Below are 20155 nucleotides of genomic sequence, written 5' to 3'. Positions count from 1 at the left end.
ATTTGGGAGCTGGGGATATTTGTTGTATTCTTCAAACAAGTAGAGAAAGCACATTCCACACTGGACTTTGCACTCCTGGGACTCTGGAAATGCATAAGGCTCTGGTCAGGTTTTAGGGCCGATTTGGTGCAAGACAGACCAAACCAGAACCTTCGAGAGGTTGCCACAGCAGTAGGCAGGCGGCTCTCTCCCCTCACAGCAGTGTCTCTCCTGCAGACACAGCTGCCCTGGGAGCTGGGAGGCGCAGACAGCCCCCTCTGGAGCAGCCAAGACTGGGACACGTCCATGCCCTTGGGAGCTCACAGTCTCCCCTGAGATTCTCACACTTCCGCTGCATCAGAATCACCTGGAGGGTGGGGCCCCACCCCCAGAGTTTCTGATTCAGCCGGTCTGGGGCGGGGCCTGAGAACCTGCATGTCTAACAAGTTCCCAGGGGATGCTGATGCTGCTTGTCTGGGGACCACACTTTGAGAACCACACGTCTAAGATGGGGTCCCAAACTTTGGATGCCTGAGAGTCATCTGGACATAGTTTCTGGAGGTTTCGGCTTCAGTAAGTCTGTCATGTATTGGGGTAGATGCAAGCATTTTTGACAATGTCCCTGGGGATCCTGATATTTGTGAGCCACCGGCATATGGACGGGGGTGCTTGTTGCTGCAGCTCCCCAGGTCCTGCCACTGGAGAGCTGGATTCTGGAGCTCTGGGGCAGGGTCCAAACCTACATTTTTAAAAAAAATTTATTTTTATATTTTTTAACATCTTTATTGGAGTATAATTGCTTTACAATGGCGTGTTAGTTTCTGCTTTATAACAAAGTGAATCAGCTATACATATACATACATCCCCATATCTCCTCCCTCTTGCGTCTCCCTCCCACCCTTCTAGATGGACACAAAGCACCAAGCTGATCTCCCTGTGCTATGTGGCTGCTTCCCACTAGCTATCTATTTTACATTTTAACCCATTCTTTTTTTTTTTTTTTGTCTTACTGGAGAGTCGTTTCTTATTTTTTATTTATTTATTTATTTTTAACATCTTTATTGGAGTATAATTGCTTTACAGTGGTGTGTTAGTTTCTACTGTATAACAAAGTGAATCAGCTATACATATGCATATATCCCCATATCTCCTCCCTCTTGCGTCTCCCTCCCACCCTCCCTACCCCACCCCTCTAGGTCAAACCTGCATCTTTAACAAGCACACCTGTGCCTCTTACAAAGGGCCAGATGACACTGTCCAGGTGGGGGAGAAGGAGTGGGAGTGGGAGCTCCTACTTCACCAGGGAGGAAGCATCTGTTGTCCCTTTGTCAAGCCTTGGTTGTCTCCCACCTCCCACTGCCAGTTCCCCTGCCCCCTGCCCAACGGCAGCAGTGCAGCCACTAGTGTGGGTCCAGGAAGTGCCCATTGTCCATCCTGTTATGCTTGGCACTTAGTAAGCTGCCCACACCCTTTGGTATTCTCAACTGTGGAAATGCCCAGCAGCTGTGAGGAAAATTTCGACCTGGCTGAAGCTCATCAGGGCTGGATCCTGGACCTCCCAGCGTTCCCTGCCCCCCAACTTCAGTTGCTGTTGACTGTTTCCTCGGTAAGAGGCTCAGCGAGCCCGTTTGCAGCATTTTGAATCCTTACCTCCAATCTGCAAGAAAACAGAGATGCTATCCAATGGCTGATGATATGCAGATGCTCATGCACATATGTGCTCCTGGCTTCCCTCTCATCTTTCCTGTGCAAGGCTTATGCAACCTGCCGGACTGAGTCACCTCCCCACCCCCCGTGCCCCACCCCAGCACTCAGGAGATTGAAGGATGCTAAACGTGGGTGCTTGCAAAACTGTGCAGTTTAAACAGGATCTGGTTTCCTAAGCAAAATGTTCCAGCTCCACCCCATGCAATCCTGTGACTAGTACTTCAGGGAGATTCCTCCAAGGAAGTCCCGGAGACTGAAGGGAGATTTAAGAGGTCAGAGGGCAGGGTAAGAGGGCAAAGGGCAGTTTTGCTGCTGCCAGACTCTATTTGGGGGCAATCAACGACTGTAGATCACAGAGGAAGGGTAATCCAGACTCATGCAGAACGCTGACGCCTGTGTGCGCGCGCTCTCTCTCCCCTCTGCAGAACCAACGGGGGGTGGGGGTGGGGGTGGAAGGAGAGCTCAGGCCAGGGAACAGGCGCCAACCTGTCTCCCCCATGCCCGAGTGGAGTCCCTCAGTTTCTACATCTGTAAAACGAGAGGAAATTGTCTCTCCGACTCCTGGAAGAGCGCCGTCTGAGAGGATGCGCTGTACTTGAGGCTACTTCCTGGGAGGGTTACCATCACTAGGCTGCCAGCTGGGCCCTCCCCAGTGACAGCGGCTGGGAGCAGGCACCCCCCCCCCCACCCTTCAGGTGTCGGATTTTAATGGGGAACCCATCTGGAGAAGCCCGAGGAGTCTAAGGACAGCAGTGGGTCAGGAAATCAAAATGCTTTCTGACCTTTTATGTGTACTTTTACGAATATCCTGGAGGACGTGGGCGACTGGCCGGGTGCTTCCCTCGTTGTTATTTCCATCGATTCTATTTGTCATTGCCTGGCTTTCATGGCATCCTCAAGGGCACCCGAAAGGAAGACGGGGAGACAGCACCATGCTTTGAGAAACCAAGGGACTCCCAGGCCAATAAACAAGGGCATACTTGTCCTAACGGACCTTGTCACGTGGCGTCGCATCCACCTAAGTTCAGGCGGAGGGGCGGGCAAAGGCGGGCGGGCTGCAGGGCGGCCGCGCAGAGCGCATGCGCGGCGCAGGCAGGCGTGAGGGATTCCCGGGCGGAGGGCGGCCAGCGCCAGGTCCAGGGCTTAGGTCCACGCAGACCGAGGCGTGGGGCTTCGCTCCACCACTGGCACATGGATTGAGTGATGCTGGGCAAGACACAAATGTATTTCTTTGTTTCAATTTCTTTTTTTTTCTTTTAAATTTATATAACTGTGCCTTGATTTTTTTTTAAATTATTTAATTAATTAATTAATTTATTTTTGGCTGTGCCGGGTCCCCGCTTCTGCGCGCGGGCTCTCCCCAGTCGCGGCGAGCAGGGGCCACTCTGCATCGCGGTGCGCGGGCCTCTCACCATCGCGGCCTCTCCCGTTGCGGAGCACAGGCTCCAGACGCGCAGGCTCAGCAGTTGTGGCTCACGGGCCCAGTTGCTCCGCGGCATGCGGGATCTTCCCAGACCAGGGCTCGAACCCGTGTCCCCTGCATTGGCAGGCAGATCCTCAACCGCTGCGCCACCAGGGAAGCCCTGTTTCAATTTCTTTATTTAAAAAATGGCAAAATCTCCAACCTGACAGCCTTGCAGTTACGGGGTTCTAGTGCCATGGCTCGCATACTGTCTGTAAACTGTTAGGTGAGAATGAAACATTTTATAACCAGCCATCTCCGCTCTGCAGGAGAGCTTAGAGACAGTTTAGTTACACTAAAGTGTGAACGTGGCGAAGATTTTGATGGATGCCCCAGGAGCAGCCGTTTCCCGCCGCCTTCCCTGGAGTCTGAGCTGCTCAGTTGCTCACCTGGAGGGAGGGCAGCCTTGCTTCGGGGTCTCCTGGGTGTACTCCCAGCTATTGTGAGCTGGGTTCTCATTAGGACAGGGGTTCTTCCCTCTCCGGGTGCCATGACGTCTTTGACGAAGCCTGTGGACCCTTTGTTAGGATAATGTTTTTAAATGCATAAAATAAATAAAATAATAAAACACTCTGGATTGCAAAAGAAATCAATTAGTATATCGATACAGTTATCAAATTAAAAAAACTGTGCTCTTATTTTTACTGTATTTTGTGATAAGACCTACCAGCAGTTTTGATAACCAGTCATATGAAAGTAGTGGTGGGCAATCAGCGCTCTTCTGAGATTTCTGGAACACATGTAATGTTCCATCAAAGTATCTGTGATTTCAAATCCATGACCAAGTACCAGGTTCTGTCCGTGCTGTTTGTTGTGTCCATTTGTAATGGAAGAAAATGCTGATTTTCAGTTGGAGATTAGTGAAAATATAAATGTCATTATTTTCCTATGCAATTTCAAAGACCCCCTAAGTTCTGCCCATGGACACTCCTGATTAGGACCCCTGGAATTAGCGCTTACTTACTAGGAATGTCTCCTGGCTTCCTGCAACCATGTTGTGCATTTCTTTCCCTCCCTCCCTTCCTTCCCCACTATTTTTCCCAGCCTGATACAAAATAGCCCTTGATAAATATTTCTGGAAGGAACAAATTCCTTCGATTATAGGCATGAGGGCAGCTTGTGTCGTGAGCCCAGTGCTGTGTCAGGTGTTGATAAAGAAGAGCTCTACCAATGTCCCCGCCCTCCACGTGGAGCTCTGAGGCTGGGGCGTGGGCCCAGCTGGCCAGGGATGGAGGCAGCAGAGAAGGAGCCCTGCCGTAGAGCTCTGGGCTCCGGGTCAGAATCCCAACTCCATCCTCACCACTGGTGTGACCCCGACACCTCTGTTTTAAAAAAAATTGAGATATAATCGACAGATTGTGTAAGTTTCAGGTGTACAACAGATTGATTTGATATATTTATATTGCAGTTTGATTTCCACTGTAGCATTAGCTAACACTTCCACCACATCCCATAATTATCATTTCTTCTAGTCCCATCACTGCCTGATGTCTCAATTCCATACCTGTTAAGAGGAGAGGAGATCAGGGGCTGATCCATGGGTGGCCCAGGTCAAATGAGCTGATATCTCAGGAGTGCTTAGAATGTTGGGTACATGGTCAGGGTGACCAGTTGTTTGATCTTCCTGGGGTTTCCTGAAGGGACTGAAGTTCTCTGGACACCAGGCTTCCAGTGTTAGAACTTCGATAGTCCCAGGCAAATGGGGATGAGTTGGTCACCCCGTTGGGTACTCAGCAAGCGTTAGCTACTGTCACCCTGTGGGGTGGCATTGCCAGGGCATGAGCAGGAGGAAAGGAAAGGCAGGCGATAGTGGAGTGTGGGAGACTGCAAGCCTGACCTTCAAGGGGAGGAAGTCCTGTGGGGTTTTGATTTTCTTCGCAACTAACTTAAAAGGAGGCCCACCCTTTGTGACCTGATTTAAAATTGAGTGCCTCAAAAGAGGGAAGACGTAAAGCCCAAACCTCAGAACCCCAGCACGATGAATGGACAGGTTGAGAGAGAGCCCTGGGCACCACCTGCATGGGCCCTGCTTCACCATGGACTTCCCAGGCTGGTGACACCTGCCTGGGGTTCTCAGACTTAGATATTTTGCTGTAACAACAGGCTGATGGGTGACTAGAAAATTTTTTCAAGCCCACAAGTTTTGGTATCTCTACGTGAGTGTTGTAAAATCGGGATTCTATTCTTCGCGCTGATATTTTAGTGGATTTGCTGCAGTTTATACGCCCACCGCACCCCTGCCAGGTGCTGTTAGCTGGTGCTGAAAGCTAGAAAAATCAATATTCTAATCTGTGCTTCCTGAGCATACGAACACTGGGTTTATGAAAATGCAGGTCTTTCTCGGGTACAAGCTTGGCTTATACTTCATGCGAATGGGACTGGGAAAGACGCAAAGCGGCACCGGGTAGTAACGATTAGAGCTCTTTTCCACATTTTTTAATTGACTGTGGAATTTCATTGTTGCCTTTAGAATTAATTTCACGAACCTGTCTCTTCAGGAAATAAATGAACATCTCACGGCTCTCCATACATAAAATACTTGTTGATTGGCTCTACCGTCTGCTTCTGCTGCCCTGACCACCTTCCCCAGACAGCATGATGGGGTCATGAAATTGAACCACAGGTGTTTCCCCTCACTGGCTCCCAGAGGTCCTGAAGGATGCATTAGACACAGGCTTCCAATCCTTCCCAACTGTAACTGAGACAAGTTTAGCAAAATATGTGTATACATACATACACATATATGTGTGTGTGTGTGTGTGTGTGTGTATGTGTGTGTGTATAATTGGGGAGGTTTCTGCAAATTAAAGTACACACACATGCTGACGTTTTTGGTTCTAGGCCATGTGAGTATACCTGTATCCATGTATGTACCCACGTATGTACATGCATGTATACACATGTATGTACATGTATACACATGTGCATGTTGCTGAAACAGTGTAACACAACACACCCTACATATGCTATGCATTCTTACATATTCTATTCTATTCCATTCTTGTTTCATTTTTATCAGTTGCTGGCTGTGACATCTCAATTGATTTCATGACTTACTGGTGGGTTGAGCCCCCGTACAGATGGCCGCTGGGGAACAGATCTTACAGGCGTGGGGAGGATGCATTGAGGCTTGTGAGGCAGCCAAGGAATTCCTGGGCTGGGGTGGGGTGGGCCTGCTTCTTGTGGCTTCAGCACTGGGGCACCTCCCCTTGTCTCCTGGCCTTGACCTCTGTCTGCCTCTGTTTCCATCAGACTTATTTTTTTGGTTTTAACCTCAGGCTGTCAGCCTAATCCCTCACCCCACGGCTGCTTGGTTTCCATGGGGTCCCGTCCGCCCAGGCCTGCACTGGATTCTCTTTAGCCTCTCGTGAGCGGCCAGGTGGGAAAGGCCTCTGACTGTTAGCGCCTAGCCTCGCGGCCACTGCAGATGGGGTGGCCCATCCAGGCAGCTCTGTGAAGCTGCTCGATTGTCACCCCCTCCTCCAGCTGCTAACTCGCCCCGGGTCCAGGTCCTGCAGCAAGTAAGGGAAAGGGCAGCCCCTCCAGCCCAGACCTGCCTGGCCCCCAGGCCTGTGGTTTTCATCTCTGTTCCATCCAGACTCTCTTTGCCTTTTTTTGGAAACCACGGTTTAAGGGAAGAGCTCAGACAGTGTCCTTGGAGGGAGGATGTGCTCTTCTTCGTGGGAAACAGCACCTTAGAATTTGATTGTCAACTTTGCCCGAGTTAGGGAACTTCCCAGGAAGTCATCGGATGTGAAATTGATTTTGCTTTTAAAAACATCAGAGGGTGATAAAAGCTGTTGTCAGTGTTCCTTTGTTCGCCTGCTATTTCCTTGTTTCCTTGCCTGTTCTCTTTGTACCTGTATGTGGCGGGGGTGCCTGTTGATATTTGACTGGTGGGAGGCAAGTGTGGAATCATGCTGTGGAGGTTTAGGTGTTTCTGAGGAAGCAAAGCACTGTCCAGCCATGGGGTAGGCTGCTCTGTGCAGGTCATGAGCTCCCCGCTACTGGAAGTAACCAAATTGCCCAAGAAGACCTCCTGGAATGCATGATTTGGAATACTCAAGATGTAGCATGGTGCCTATATACAGTCGGCGCTCAATAAATGCTTGTTGGATGAATGAGTTTCTGAGCTTGGGCACCCCCTTCCTGCCCTGAGGAATCTTAGACAGGGTGAATGTTAGAAAAGACATTGAGGGATTTGTCAATGAAGTCATTGGCCTTTCATCTTCAAAACCAGCCCAGCCAGAGGGTGGCCATGTTTCCTCAAACTCACTCAGCCGCTCACGTCGGGGATACATCCCAGGACTTCAGATGTTTCATAATCAAGAAGTTCTTAAGGTGCTGTCTCGAGACCCTTCTGCCACAAGTGAAGTTCACTTCCCTTGGCATCCTCCCTGGCAGTGGAGATGTAATTGCGCCTGTACCCATATGTGTATATGTATATGCGTTCTGTCCTATCCTGTCCTGTCCTGTCCCGTCCATCCTTGGAGGATGCAGCACTTGGAAGGAGGTCACATCCTTTTGTGCTTGTCCTGGAGCTGAGGTTTGCACGCTCCAGCACGAGGGCCACATCTGGCCTGCCGCCTATTTTTGTGAATGAAGTTTTATTGGAGCGCCAAGAATATTTTACGTATTGTCTGTGGTTGCTTCATGCTACAAAGGCGGAGCTGAGTAGTTGCAACAGAGACCACAAGGCTCATGAAACCTAAACTATTTACTTATCTGGCCCTTAGAGGAAAAGTTTGCTGACCTTTGATCTACAGCAAAAAGATGCAAGATGAATGTTGAAAATATGAGCAGATATTACACAGAATACACTGAAATGTAAGGTCTCAGCAAGCTCTGCTGTGAAATCAAAACGATGGGGCTGCAGAGCAATTTCATCCTTAGGTATAGACCCCAAAGAATTGAAAACAAGGACTCCACAAATAGTCGTACACGAACAATTGTGGTGGCATTATTCACAATAGCCAAAAGGTGGAAATAACCCAAATGTCCACCAACGGATGAAATGTAACATATCCATACAATAGAATATGATTCAGTCATAGCAAAGAATGAAGTACTGACACATGCTACAACATGGATGAACCTTGAAAATATTATGCTAAATGGAAGAAGTCAGGTATAGAAGGTCATATATTATATAATTCCATTTATATGAAATGTCCAGAATAGATAAATCCAAAGAGACAGAAATAATTAGTGCTTCCCAGGGGCTGGGTGGGAGGGGAAGAGGGAAGGACTACTTAACGGGTGTGGGGTTTTATTTTTGGGCTGATGAAAATGCTCTGGAACTAGATAGAAGTGATGATTATATAACATTGCGAATGTACTAAGTGCCACTGAATTGTTCACTTTCAAATGGTAAATTTTATATTGTGTGAATTTCACCTCAACTGAAAAAAATGACAGGGATGCTAAACAGTACGATATATCCCAGAGGGGCACCTGCAGCCTCAGGGTCCTCGGTGCGCCAGCCTCCCCGCGTCTGCGATGCATTTGTGCTTGTGCGTCTATGATAACCCCAAGTCCCTTTCAGTGCAACACCATATACATGGTTTCCTCCAGGTGGAGTTCTATTAGGTAGGCAACCAGAGTCTCATTATCCCTCTTCAGAATTTCTCCATCATGTAGATCCCATCAATTACCAACTAATTTCCCCATTCCAACCTTCATGCTCCTTAAAGTTTCCTTGCTTAGATAGAAGCCTATTTTCCGCAATTCATCCATGTTAGATGTATGTACATTTCTGGGAGGTGTAGGCGGGCAGGGAAGGCAGAGAATGGGGTGGAAATACATTAACACAGACAGTCTTGGGTCTTGTTGCAGGGTTCTGTAAGGGACAGGATGGGGATGGCACTGGGAATGGGAGAGACTGAGAACTATGGTCAGAGAGAAGGTCCCCGTGGACAGTTAGCATGAAGACAAGGGAGGGATAATTTGTTGAAGGGATGCTTGCTGAGTTGTGCAGGTTTTTTTGTTTTATTTTTTTTTATTTTTTATTTTTTTTTTTTAAGACATTATTTATTTTTTTTTTAATTTTATAACTACTTTATTTATTTATTTATTTATTTATTGGCTGTGTTGGGTCTTCGGTTCGTGCGAGGGCTTTCTCCAGTTGCGGCAAGCGGGGGCCACTCTTCATCGCGGTGCGGGGACCGCTCTTCATCGCGGTGCGCAGGCCTTTCACTATCGCGGCCCCTCCCGTTGCGGGGCACAGGCTCCAGACGCGCAGCAGGCTCAGTAGTTGTGGCTCACGGGCCCAGCTACTCCGCGGCATGTGGGATCTTCCCAGACCAGGGCTCGAACCCGTGTCCCCTGCATTAGCAGGCAGACTCTCAACCACTGCGCCACCAGGGAAGCCCTGTTTTATTTATTTACTTATTTTTGGCTGTGTTGGGTCTTCGTTTCTGTGTGAGGGCTTTCTCTAGTTGCGGCAAGCGAGGGCCACTCTTCATCGCGGTGTGCGGGCCTCTCACTATTGCGGCCTCTCTTGTTGCAGAGCACAGGCTCCAGATGCGCAGTCTCAGTAGTTGTGGCTCACGGGCCTAGTTGCTCCGCGGCACGTGGGATCTTCCCAGACCAGGGCTCGAACCCGTGTCCCCTGCATTGGCAGGCAGATTCTCAACCACTGAGCCACCAGGGAAGTCCCGAGTTGTGCAGTTTTTAAGCACCATAACACAATGGCTACATGCGTGGAGTCCCTGGGGTTAATTAGTGCACAACCTGAGCAACCGTACATGGTGGCCTTGGGAGAAAACCAATTCACCAGACTGATTAGCTTTAACTTTGATGTTCAAATTACAGACTCATCTGAGATCATTATCTCATCTAACACCCTTATTTGAGAACTGAAGAAACCAGGATCCTAAGAGGTTAAGTGCCTTATCCAAGGTCACATAGCAGAGACTTTGAGTCGTAATTCTGTCTTTCTTTTCTGATGCCCTTAATCATTGAAGAGGTTGGTGTAGAAATGGAATGAATTGGAAAACCAACTTTCATAATTTCTGCCCCCGAACTTTGCCCTTGACAAGACACTAAGGGACACTAACACTCAGCAGGAAACATTTGAATTTCATCTTTTGGTTTTCTTTGTCGGAGAGAGAGCCAAGCAAAAAGACAGGCATAAGAGAAGGGGTTAGTAATGGGGAAAGGACAAGGAAAGGTGTGTGTCAGAAATTTAGAGAGAAAGGCTGGGAGAAAGAGGAAAACAGAAAGCTGTGTGTGGAAGGAAGGGAAAGCAGAGATTGGAAAACCATCATAGCTGATGGAAGAGACTTGGTTCCGTGTAACACAACTTGGGAATCAACACTGGTGGGAAGACAAATAGCCCAAATCTGCAGGTTCAGGGGGCTTTAGGAGAATCTCCACCCAGCCTCCAAGTTGCTACCAGCAACAACTGTACTTTAAAAGCCGCAACCTGGCAGTCGTTAGTCATGAAAGCATTTAGTGTAGCCTGCTTCCTTGTCTTTACGCTTGTCTTCAGGACCTGTTATGTAATTTGTGGGCCCCGTGCAAAAGAAAAATGCAGGGACTCTTGCTCAAAAATTAAGAACTTCAGTATGGCAGCAGCTGTGTGGGCCCTTCTGAGCGCGGGGCCCTGTGTGACTGGCCCTCTCTGTTCTGAACAGGCTAGGGTGATTATTCTCATTTCAGGTGGAATAACTTGGTCACAGAGATGGGCTCTATATTTTGAACTACAACATAGGTATTAGATAAATGGCAACAGGGGATTCCTTGGCTGTCCCGTGGTTAAGACTCTGTGCATCCACTGCAGGGGGCACAGGTTCAATCCCTGGTCGGGGACCTAAGATCTCACAAGCCATGTGGCATGGCCAAAGAAAAAAAAAGATAAATGGCAACAACAGAAATGTGTCACCTACATGGAAAATGCCAGAGTTGAGCTGTCTACTAGAGCACTTAAGTTTCTGCCATTCATCGTGTGAGCATCAGTGACCTGATGCCAAACAACGAGCCTTGTCTTCTGGCCCAGCTTTGTGGAAATTCTCCCAGTTCGTCTTGTGGCACCAAATACATGTCTTTTCCAGGGAGTCGGAAGTATTCCAAAGATGCTCCCTATCCAGGGTTGCCAGATAAAATACAGGATGCTCAGTTGAAGTTGAATTTCAGAAAAACAACCAACAATTTTTTTAGCATAAGTATATCCCAAATATTTCATGGGACATACTTATACTAAAAAATTATTGACTATTTGTCTGAAATTCAAATTGAACTGGGTATCCGGTGCTTTTGTTTATGAAATTGATAACTCTATATCTAATGCATTCTTAGGACACCTGGGGCTATATATGGGAGCTGCAAAATCACTGATGTGGGTCTGAAGCCCAAGCTAGGCTGACATGTCTGAGTGATGGAAAATAAACCAATAATGGGAACTGTTGGAATTCTGGTCTCTGTTAGTTTCCTAGGGCTTTTGTAACAAAGTACCATAAACTTGGTGGCTTAGAACAACAGATATTTATTCTTTTACAGTTCTGGAGGGTAGAAGTCTGAGATCAAGGTGTCGGTGGGACTGTGCTTCCTCTGATGGTGCTGGGGAGGGATCCATGCAGGCGTCTCTCCCAGTTTCTGGGGCCACAGATGGTCCTTGGCTTGTGGCAGCATAACTCCAGTTTTCTCACGTTATTCTCCTTCATCTCTTCACAGCTCTCCCTCTGTGTGTGTCTGTGTCCAAATTTCCCCTTTTTATAAGGACGCCAGTCATATTGGATTAGGGCCCACCCTCATGACCTCATTTTAACTTGATTACCTCTGTGAAGACCCGATCTCCTTATAAGGTCACATTCTGAGGTACTGGGATGTCTTAGTCTGTTTGGGTGGCTATAACAGAATACTATAAACTGAGTGGCTTGTAAACAACAGAAATTTATTTCTCACCATCTGGAGGCTGGGAAGTTCAAAAGCAAGGAGCCTGGCGAGGGCCGGATTCCTGGTTCACAGACCACACCTTCTTGCTGTGTCCTCACGTGGTGGAAGAGGTGAAGGAACTCTCTGGGGTCTCTTTATAAGGTCACTAATCCCATTCAAGAGGGTTCCACCCTCATGACCTAATCATCCTCTGAAGGCCTGACCTGCTAATATCATCACCTTGGGGGTTAGGATTTCAACATATGAATTTTGGGCAGACACAGATATTCAGTCTATAGCATAGGTGTTAGGACTTCAGCATATCTCTTTTGGGAACACAGTTCGATCCATAACACGGCCCTAGAACTGTCCAGGGCCTTTCCTTTCTGAGACTTGGTTGGATGGCTTACATTTGGAGGGCTGGAGAGCCCATCTGTATCTGGCCGTGAACAATCAGTCTTAACTGATGACAGTTCACAAGGTGACAGCCACGGCCGGTCCAGAGGGGTCAAGTCACAGGAAGTCAGCTCATCAGAGGACAGGCATGGAGAGGGCCAGGGCCGTCTGTGGAGAGGAGAGTGTGTGTCTGCTCAACACTCCAGTTGTTGTGTGTACATGTGGAAATTTTCAAGGGAACGGGCGAACATGCATGCTTACTTCTGCAAAGTAAACATCTCTGGAAACTCTTTCTTCGTGGAAGCGGCCCACGCATTTTGCACAAAATGTTGCATAAGCTTTGGAAGTCATGGGTAGAAATTGTTTGCAAAATCCCTTGGAGCCTTATAACAAATGTTTGCCTCAGTCTTGAAGCCTCAAACAAACAATCCTTCTGTTTCGAAAACGTTGGTTATATATAAAATAGATAAGCAACAAGCATACACTGTATAGCACGGGGAATTATACCTATTATCTTGTAATAACCTATAATGGAGTATAATCTGCAAAGATATCGAATCACTATGCTGTACACCTGAAACTAACACAATATTGTAAATCAACTATACTTCAATAAAAATGTCAGCTAATGAGATGTTTTGTTCATTTTCAGCTGAACCTGTAATAGGGAAGAGCCTTTGTGATCTATTTACAAGTTAATCACTAAAGGGATATTGCCTATATGCTTAAATTATACATAGCGGCCCATCTCTGGGAACCCTGCCTCCCAGATAATGAGCATTAAGCTACAGTACCTTTGTTTACCTCACAGGAAACATCCTGACCAGGCCCACCTGTGAATGGCTGCAGAAAGGAAGAAAGTAACACATCCTCTCTGGAGTCTGGCCAGAACCAAGAAATGTTGGACTTTACCCCCTCCCCTGTTAGTATGAATGGAGCCTGAATTCTAACTCAGGCAAGATGGTTCTTTGGGACACTAGTCCACCATGTGCTAGGTCTGCTGGCTTTCTGAATAAAGTCAATATTCCTTGCCCCAACAACTTGGCTCTTGATTTATTGGCCTGTTGTGCAACGAGCAGTATAAGCTTGGACTTGGTAACAAAAGGGACAGGAGAAGGTATCATTAGGAAAAAACAATTTGCTTGATCATGTTGGTCAAGCAAAGTATCAGCTGGGGACTCCAATCATGCTTGTTGCTTTTATCAGAGGGTGATAGCAGGTTAGTATTTTGTTGGACAGACTTAAAGATCAATTTAAAGGATGAGCCTCTGATACCTGGAACTGGATATGTTCCATCAAAGGCCACCATGATAATTTTCAAAGGAAGCCTTGGCGAGGCTGAGGGATAACTTGCGGCAGATAAATATCTGGTTCCATTAGCCCTTTCCTTCTCCTTTCTAGTGAGAAGAGGTGGGATGACAAGACCATTTTGACAAGCCAAGAAATTGTGTGGATTTTTGAAAAAGAGGCAATCAGATATAAAATGGTCTTTAAGAATACTTCCAAGAATCATAGCTTTAAAGTTTGGGGAGAGCTGTAGATCAGGGCTGCCCAAGAGAAAGAGAATCTGAGCCCTTTTGTTGTCTAAAATTTTTTAGTGACCACATTCCAAAAAAGGAAAAAAGAAACAGTGAAGTTAATTTTAATCATAAAGCTTATTTAACCCAGTATATCCAAAATATTATCATCGCATCATATATTCACTCTAAAAATGGAGATTTTTGCATTCTTTGTTTTATTCTAAATTAAAGTCCATTGTGTCTTTTATACCTATAGCACATTTCAACTCTCATTTCTGACCAACTACACTTCAAGTGCTCAAAGCCACAGTAGCTAGAGCTACCTAGCTATATTGGATGGTACAGCCCTGGACCTTTGTTCCTCTAAGTGTGGTCGGTATGGTCCAGGTCAACTGGTCGTATCTGCATCAACTAGAATTTAGTTGTTTTTTAAAGTTAATTAATTAATTTTGGTCTTGAGGCTTGTGGGATCTTTGTTCCCCCACCAGGGATTGAACCTGAGCCCTCGGCACTGAAAGCATGGAGTCCTAACCACTGGACCACCAGGGAATTCCCTGGCTGTTAGCTGTTTACATGCAGAACCTCAGGGCCCACCCACACTTGCTGGGTCAGCCCCTGCATTTTAGCCAGACGCGGCTCTGTGGTACATTTCACCTACGCAGGCCCTTTACCTTGAGGCAGAACCCTTCTGTGCAGAGAGATGAGACAGTGTCTCTCTCCCAGCAGCTGCTTTCCAATCCCCAGCTTCTCATCCTGGACTCTGGGCTCCCCCAACTCAGCTGCCTCTCTGTTGAAGCCCTACTGCCCTGGGCTCTCTGGGGAAGGTGCCCCCTCATATCTGATGGCTGATGACGAAAGCTCGCCTGCAAACAGCAAAAGGGAAAAGAAATGTTCAATTCCCTCCTCCTCCGATGGGGGCTTCAGCTGGCTGGACTTTAGTTCAGGACATTCGGCAACAGTGAATGGACTGTTGTTTGCTGTTAGCACCAAGGCGGAGAGGAGGCGGCCCTGGCGTGTGAAAAGCCATGTCTGTGTCCTGGGTCACGGGAAACCGGCTCTTTCATCGTATCTGGGTGAAGTCAGGGAGGTGGGTGGGTCGTCTAAGCTTTTCTTCTACTTTCCTGAAGAATGATGCTCTCCCCTGCTTGAACTTCACAGTTTGGTTTTCTCCCTTACGTGGGTAAGTTTAGATTCCTATATACCAGACCCCTGTAAATTGAAATTCCATCTTGCAAAATTTGTTCGAAAGTCGGTCTAAGGGCTGTGACTTTGACTCATTTGCTTGCTGATCCTGGGGTAGGTGTGGTCACAGCAGATGTGCCGTGGTTGGGAAATGAAGCCTGGTGGGGAGATACCAGGATCTCCCGTTTGGGATGATGGAGCATGTAAATGCAGGCTTCCCTGGAGGTCAGTCAGAGAGGCTCCTGTGTGTGGGTGTCGGCCCTCGCTAAGGACAGCCAGCTACAAAAGCAAGCAACCAAGAGCCTAGCAAATCACTTAGCCTCTTGGTGTCCCTGTTTTCCCATCGATGACACGGAATTTACATTCCTGGAGGGTCTTTCCTGAGATTGGAGAAGACATTTGAGGGCCACCCAGGGAGAGAAGGAACGAAGTGCAGGTGCTGGGAACAACACACACGCACAGATGGGATACAGAGATGTTGGGGTAATAATCTCCAAGTAGGAAATCCAAGAACCTCCCAAATTCAGATTTTATCAGAAAGGTCATATGATCCTCAGGCAGTGTAAAGAAAAAAGAGGAAAACAAAATTAAACAAAAATGTAAAGAAATCCAAGAGATAATGGAAAAAATCCAGCCAGACCCTCCCAGGGTATAAATGACCCCATGGGAGTAGACCAGGCTGCTGTTGGCTGTAGGAATGTTTCAAGCCCTTCTGGAACTTTTGAGGCTGGTGGGTAACAAAGCCTTGCTCAGATCTCTGTCAGTATTCCTTTCATATGATTTTAAAGAAAGATTCCTAAGAAGCCACTGGCATACAAATTCCTTTTACCTAAACACCCACTGGAAAACGAGTTCCCTGCTGTAGGAGGTGGCTCAGGGCCGGGTCTCTGAGGACACGGCTGCCAGCAGAAATACCACTAGGCAGGTTCCCCCCATGGTGCAGGGACAGAAAGTCTGATTTCTTGTGGAGAAAGGCGTCAGAAGAGTGTGTAGAATCCTCGACATCATATCTTTCTGCAAAACAAAAAAGGTGAAATGCCCAAGTCATCTCTGGACAGAAATCTCTAGAAAGATGATTACCTAATAATAATTAACCAGATTCTGGTCCTCTGGGGACATCTAGGTACTCAAATCTGACTTTGGTAATGTTGAGTGGAATTCTGGAAGCACAAATAAATCCTTAATTCCATGATACGGTGGCTTATTTTAAAAATCAAGTAATACATTCACCAGGTGTGAATTTTAAGTGCTAAGGTGCATTATGGGATGGCATTAGCCCTTCCTGAGAGAATGTTCCCCAAACACATGGCTGAAGACTCAAGAGTGTTACTTCAAATGGCTCATCACTCTCTACTCTTAAAAATTAAAATATATATATTTTCTCTAATTATCCGTTATACATGCCCATGGTAGAAAGCTGGAAAATTAGAGCATAGAGTAACGAATGAAATTTACAATAATAATCCCACCAGCCAAGATAGCCACTGTGAACATTTTGGCCTAGAACATGTTGATTTATATAGCTTGGATCTTACTGTATTGATTTTTTTTGCTTTTCTACTTAATATGGTGTATAGTATACAATGACATTTTTCTCATGACACTGAAGATTATTTGTAAGCATGGTTTTAAAGCTTTTTATTGTGGAAATTTAAAAGCGTACCAGATTTGAGAGCAGTTTATCATGAACTGGAAACACTGGCAATGATCGGAATGTGACCAGTCTTGTTTCTTTTAACCCCTCTAATCAACACCCCGCCCCCGAAATCATCTTGAAGCACTTTCCAGGAATCATATAATTTCATCTCTAAATATTTCAGTATGTAACTGAAAGATAAGGAAAAGACTGAGAACTTAAATAATACCAAGAAAACCACAGTACCATTATCTCATCTAAAAACAATGACAAATTTTTAATCAAATTAAAATCAAAATTTTAATTGCCAAATACCCAGTCAATGAGTCAATGTTTACATTTCCCTGAATGTCTTGTGAATGTTGTTTCGTTTTCAACAGTTTATTTGAATTGGAATCCAAACAAAGTTGGTTCATTTAGATTGGTCTATACATCTCTCTCTTCTTATTAAATTTTCTTATAATTTATTTATTGAAGAAACCAACACATTTGCCCTGTAATCTCCTAGAGTCTGACATTGCTGATTGCATCCCCATGATTTTGTCTAATCTGTTGCCCTTTTCCTTCTTTTTCTTACCCATTAGTAGTTATTGGCGTCTTCCAGTGAGTCTGCAAGCTGCAACATGCCCTGAGGGAGAATCAGCATCCTGAGAAGGGGCGTCAGCAGGACCAAGGTGGTCACGTGTCAACAAGAAATTCCAGGTGCAGGTAATCCTGCAGGTGACTTCTCCCCTGAGGACACATGACTTCTCCCCTGAGGTTCAGTCGGCACTGAACCCTGTGGTTCTCTGCCAGGAGAGGCTGCAGACATGGGCTCACAGAGGGAAGAGTGGAGGCAACGTTCTAGGAAGTATAAAAGGTGGGGGTGAGGGGCGTGTGTGTATGTAAAATACCGAGATAACTGCCTTACCTCTAGGCTGGATTCTGTGGTTGAGATAGAATTCGTTTGGTGCTCAAATTTGGAATATTGGCTATTATTGATGGAACATACCTTAGATTAGTTGTAATCAAGTTTCTATGTTTGTGTGGTGACATGGGAAGAACACTGAGCTGCGTTTGGGTCTCAGCTCCACCACCGAAGAGCAGTGTGACCCTCAGCAGCCCCCTTGTGCCTCCCAAACCTCAGTTTCTTCATCCGTAAAATAGGGACAGCAGCCCTTGCTGACCTCACAGCACTGCTGGGGGTGGACAACGGCAGGGCATTTGGCAAATGCTTTGTGAATTTGAGGAACGCAAAGCACAGTCCCCGCAGGAGACAGGTCGGCGGGGGTTGTGACTTCCCCCATCCCCCCACAGTATTTTTTAAGTGCAGAGCCCTGGGCTTTCCATGTAATATGTGTTCAATAAGCCTTTGCTGTATTGCACTTTAAAAAAATTTTTAAGTGAAACATTCTTCTTTATTTTTAGTAATTTTTCTTGCCTTACAGTCTACATTATCTAATAATAGTGTAGCTATTCTGGTTTTAATTTTTTAAATATATTTGTGTATATATTGCATGGTATAGTTCTATTCTCTTACTTACATTCCATTTTCTCATAACAGTAATTCATTTTTTTATTGTGGTAAAACATACATAGCATAAAAGTTACCATTTTTACCATTTTTAAATGTACAGTTCAGTGGCATTAAGTGTATTCACTTTATTGTGCAACCATCACCACCATTGGTGTCCAGAACTTTCCCATCTTCCCCGATTGAAACACATTAAATGCTAACTCCCCATTGTCCCCTCCCCCAGCCCCTGGCAACCACTATTCTACTTTCTCTATGGATTTTATACACTAGGGACCTCATATAAGTGGAATCACATTATACTTGTTCTCATGTGATGACTTACTTCACTTAGCATAAAGTTTTCAAGGTAGTATTGAAATCCTAACATTATTAAGTCTTCCAATCCATGAACCCAAGATATCTTTCCATTTATTGGTATCCTCTGTAATTTCCTTTAGCAATATTTTATTATTTTTGACTCTATTATAAATGAAACTGTTAATTTCCTTTCTGCATTGTTCATTGTTAGTGTACTTTGTGTGATGATTTTGTATCTGGCAACTTTGCTGAATTCCTTTATTAGTTGTAACAGTTTTCCTTTGGTGGAAATTTTAGGGTTTACTCTGTATGAAATCATGTCATCTGCAAGCAGAGACAATGTCACTTCTTTCTTTCTGATTTAGATGTATTTATTTGCCACATTAAATCTTTATTAATCCCATTCTAGAACCATTCCTCAAATAGCTATAGGTCAGAAAAGGAGGAAGCAGAAGCTGGGCTAAAGACTGTGCGTTTGGTTAGTCTCTTCCCCACCCATAAAGGAGTGTCTTAGTTCAAGACAATTTTTTTTATTTTATTTTTTTTTTAAGAAATTCACGTTCTTTTATTTATTTATTTATGACTGTGTTGAGTCTTCGTTTCTGTGTGAGGGCTTTCTCTAGTTGCGGCAAGTGGGGACCACTCTTCATCGCGGTGCGCGGGCCTCTCACCATCGCGGCCTCTCTTGTTGCAGAGCACAGGCTCCAGACGCGCAAGCTCAGCAATTGTGGCTCACGGGCCTAGTTGCTCCGCGGCATGTGGGATCTTCCCAGACCAGGGCTCGAACCCGTGTCCCCTGCATTGGCAGGCAGATTCTCAACCACTGCGCCACCAGGGAAGCCCGTTCAAGACAATTTTGACTGAGGGGCCTGGTTTAAATTAACACCAAAGCAGCTGAAAGTCTTAATTTGGGACTTAGACGCTTTGCCATGTGTCCACTGAAGCTTCCAAAGTGGCGACTGTCTGGTCAGTAAAGAAAGTGCCAGGGAACACTCTGTTGCATTAATCGCCCAAAGTTCACAGACACTGAATTCTCAGCATCTAGGAAGATGGTTGAATTAGTAATATCTCCTTTGTTGATAATCTGAACCTCCTTCTGAACCAACCATCATTTTACGGTATTTTTCCACAAGCAAGAATGGTCATATATAATTTACGTAACTTTATAACTTATATAACCGGGTAAAAATAACAGCAACTATAATACACGAATCTGGAACATTTCTCTGTATTAGAGGGCCCTGCAAGATTTGGGGAGAGAAGATGAAGTGTGATAGTAGATGGTGACCATGTCCTGGGATTTCTCTCTGCACAGCTGTGTCACTTATCTGTGTCTGTAAATGTGTGTGTGTGTGTGTGTGTGTGTGTGTGTGAGAGAGAGAGAGAGACAATTCTGAGATCCACATACAGGAACTGTTTGAATGAGTCACCACGAGTTAACCTTCGTAACAAACAATCCCATTATTTTACTGGCTTAGTACAACAGAATGTATTCTGTATTCATGTGAAGTCCAGTTGGTGGTAGGAATTTGGTGGGAAGGGAGTCTGCCCCACCGCATCATTCAGGAACCCAGGCCCCTTCAGTC

General features: G+C 45.9%; 1 protein-coding gene across 1 annotated transcript in view; it reads left to right on the top strand.

The window, feature by feature from the left end:
- PSMG1 (proteasome assembly chaperone 1) overlaps window positions 1-13445 on the top strand; it is a 101051-nt gene extending 87606 nt beyond the window's left edge. Inside the window, exon 5 of the mRNA XM_059921568.1 lies at window positions 13230-13445. Coding sequence (XP_059777551.1) covers window positions 13230-13241 — 12 coding nt within the window. The 3' untranslated portion in view covers window positions 13242-13445. The remainder of the gene's footprint in view (window positions 1-13229) is intronic.
- The last annotated feature ends 6710 nt before the right edge of the window (window positions 13446-20155 follow it).

The sequence above is a fragment of the Balaenoptera ricei genome, chromosome 4 (assembly GCF_028023285.1).
Source record: "Balaenoptera ricei isolate mBalRic1 chromosome 4, mBalRic1.hap2, whole genome shotgun sequence".
Lineage (NCBI taxonomy): Eukaryota > Metazoa > Chordata > Mammalia > Artiodactyla > Balaenopteridae > Balaenoptera > Balaenoptera ricei.
The sequence above is the reverse complement of the archived record's forward strand: the minus strand, read 5'-3'. Positions and strand labels throughout refer to the sequence as shown.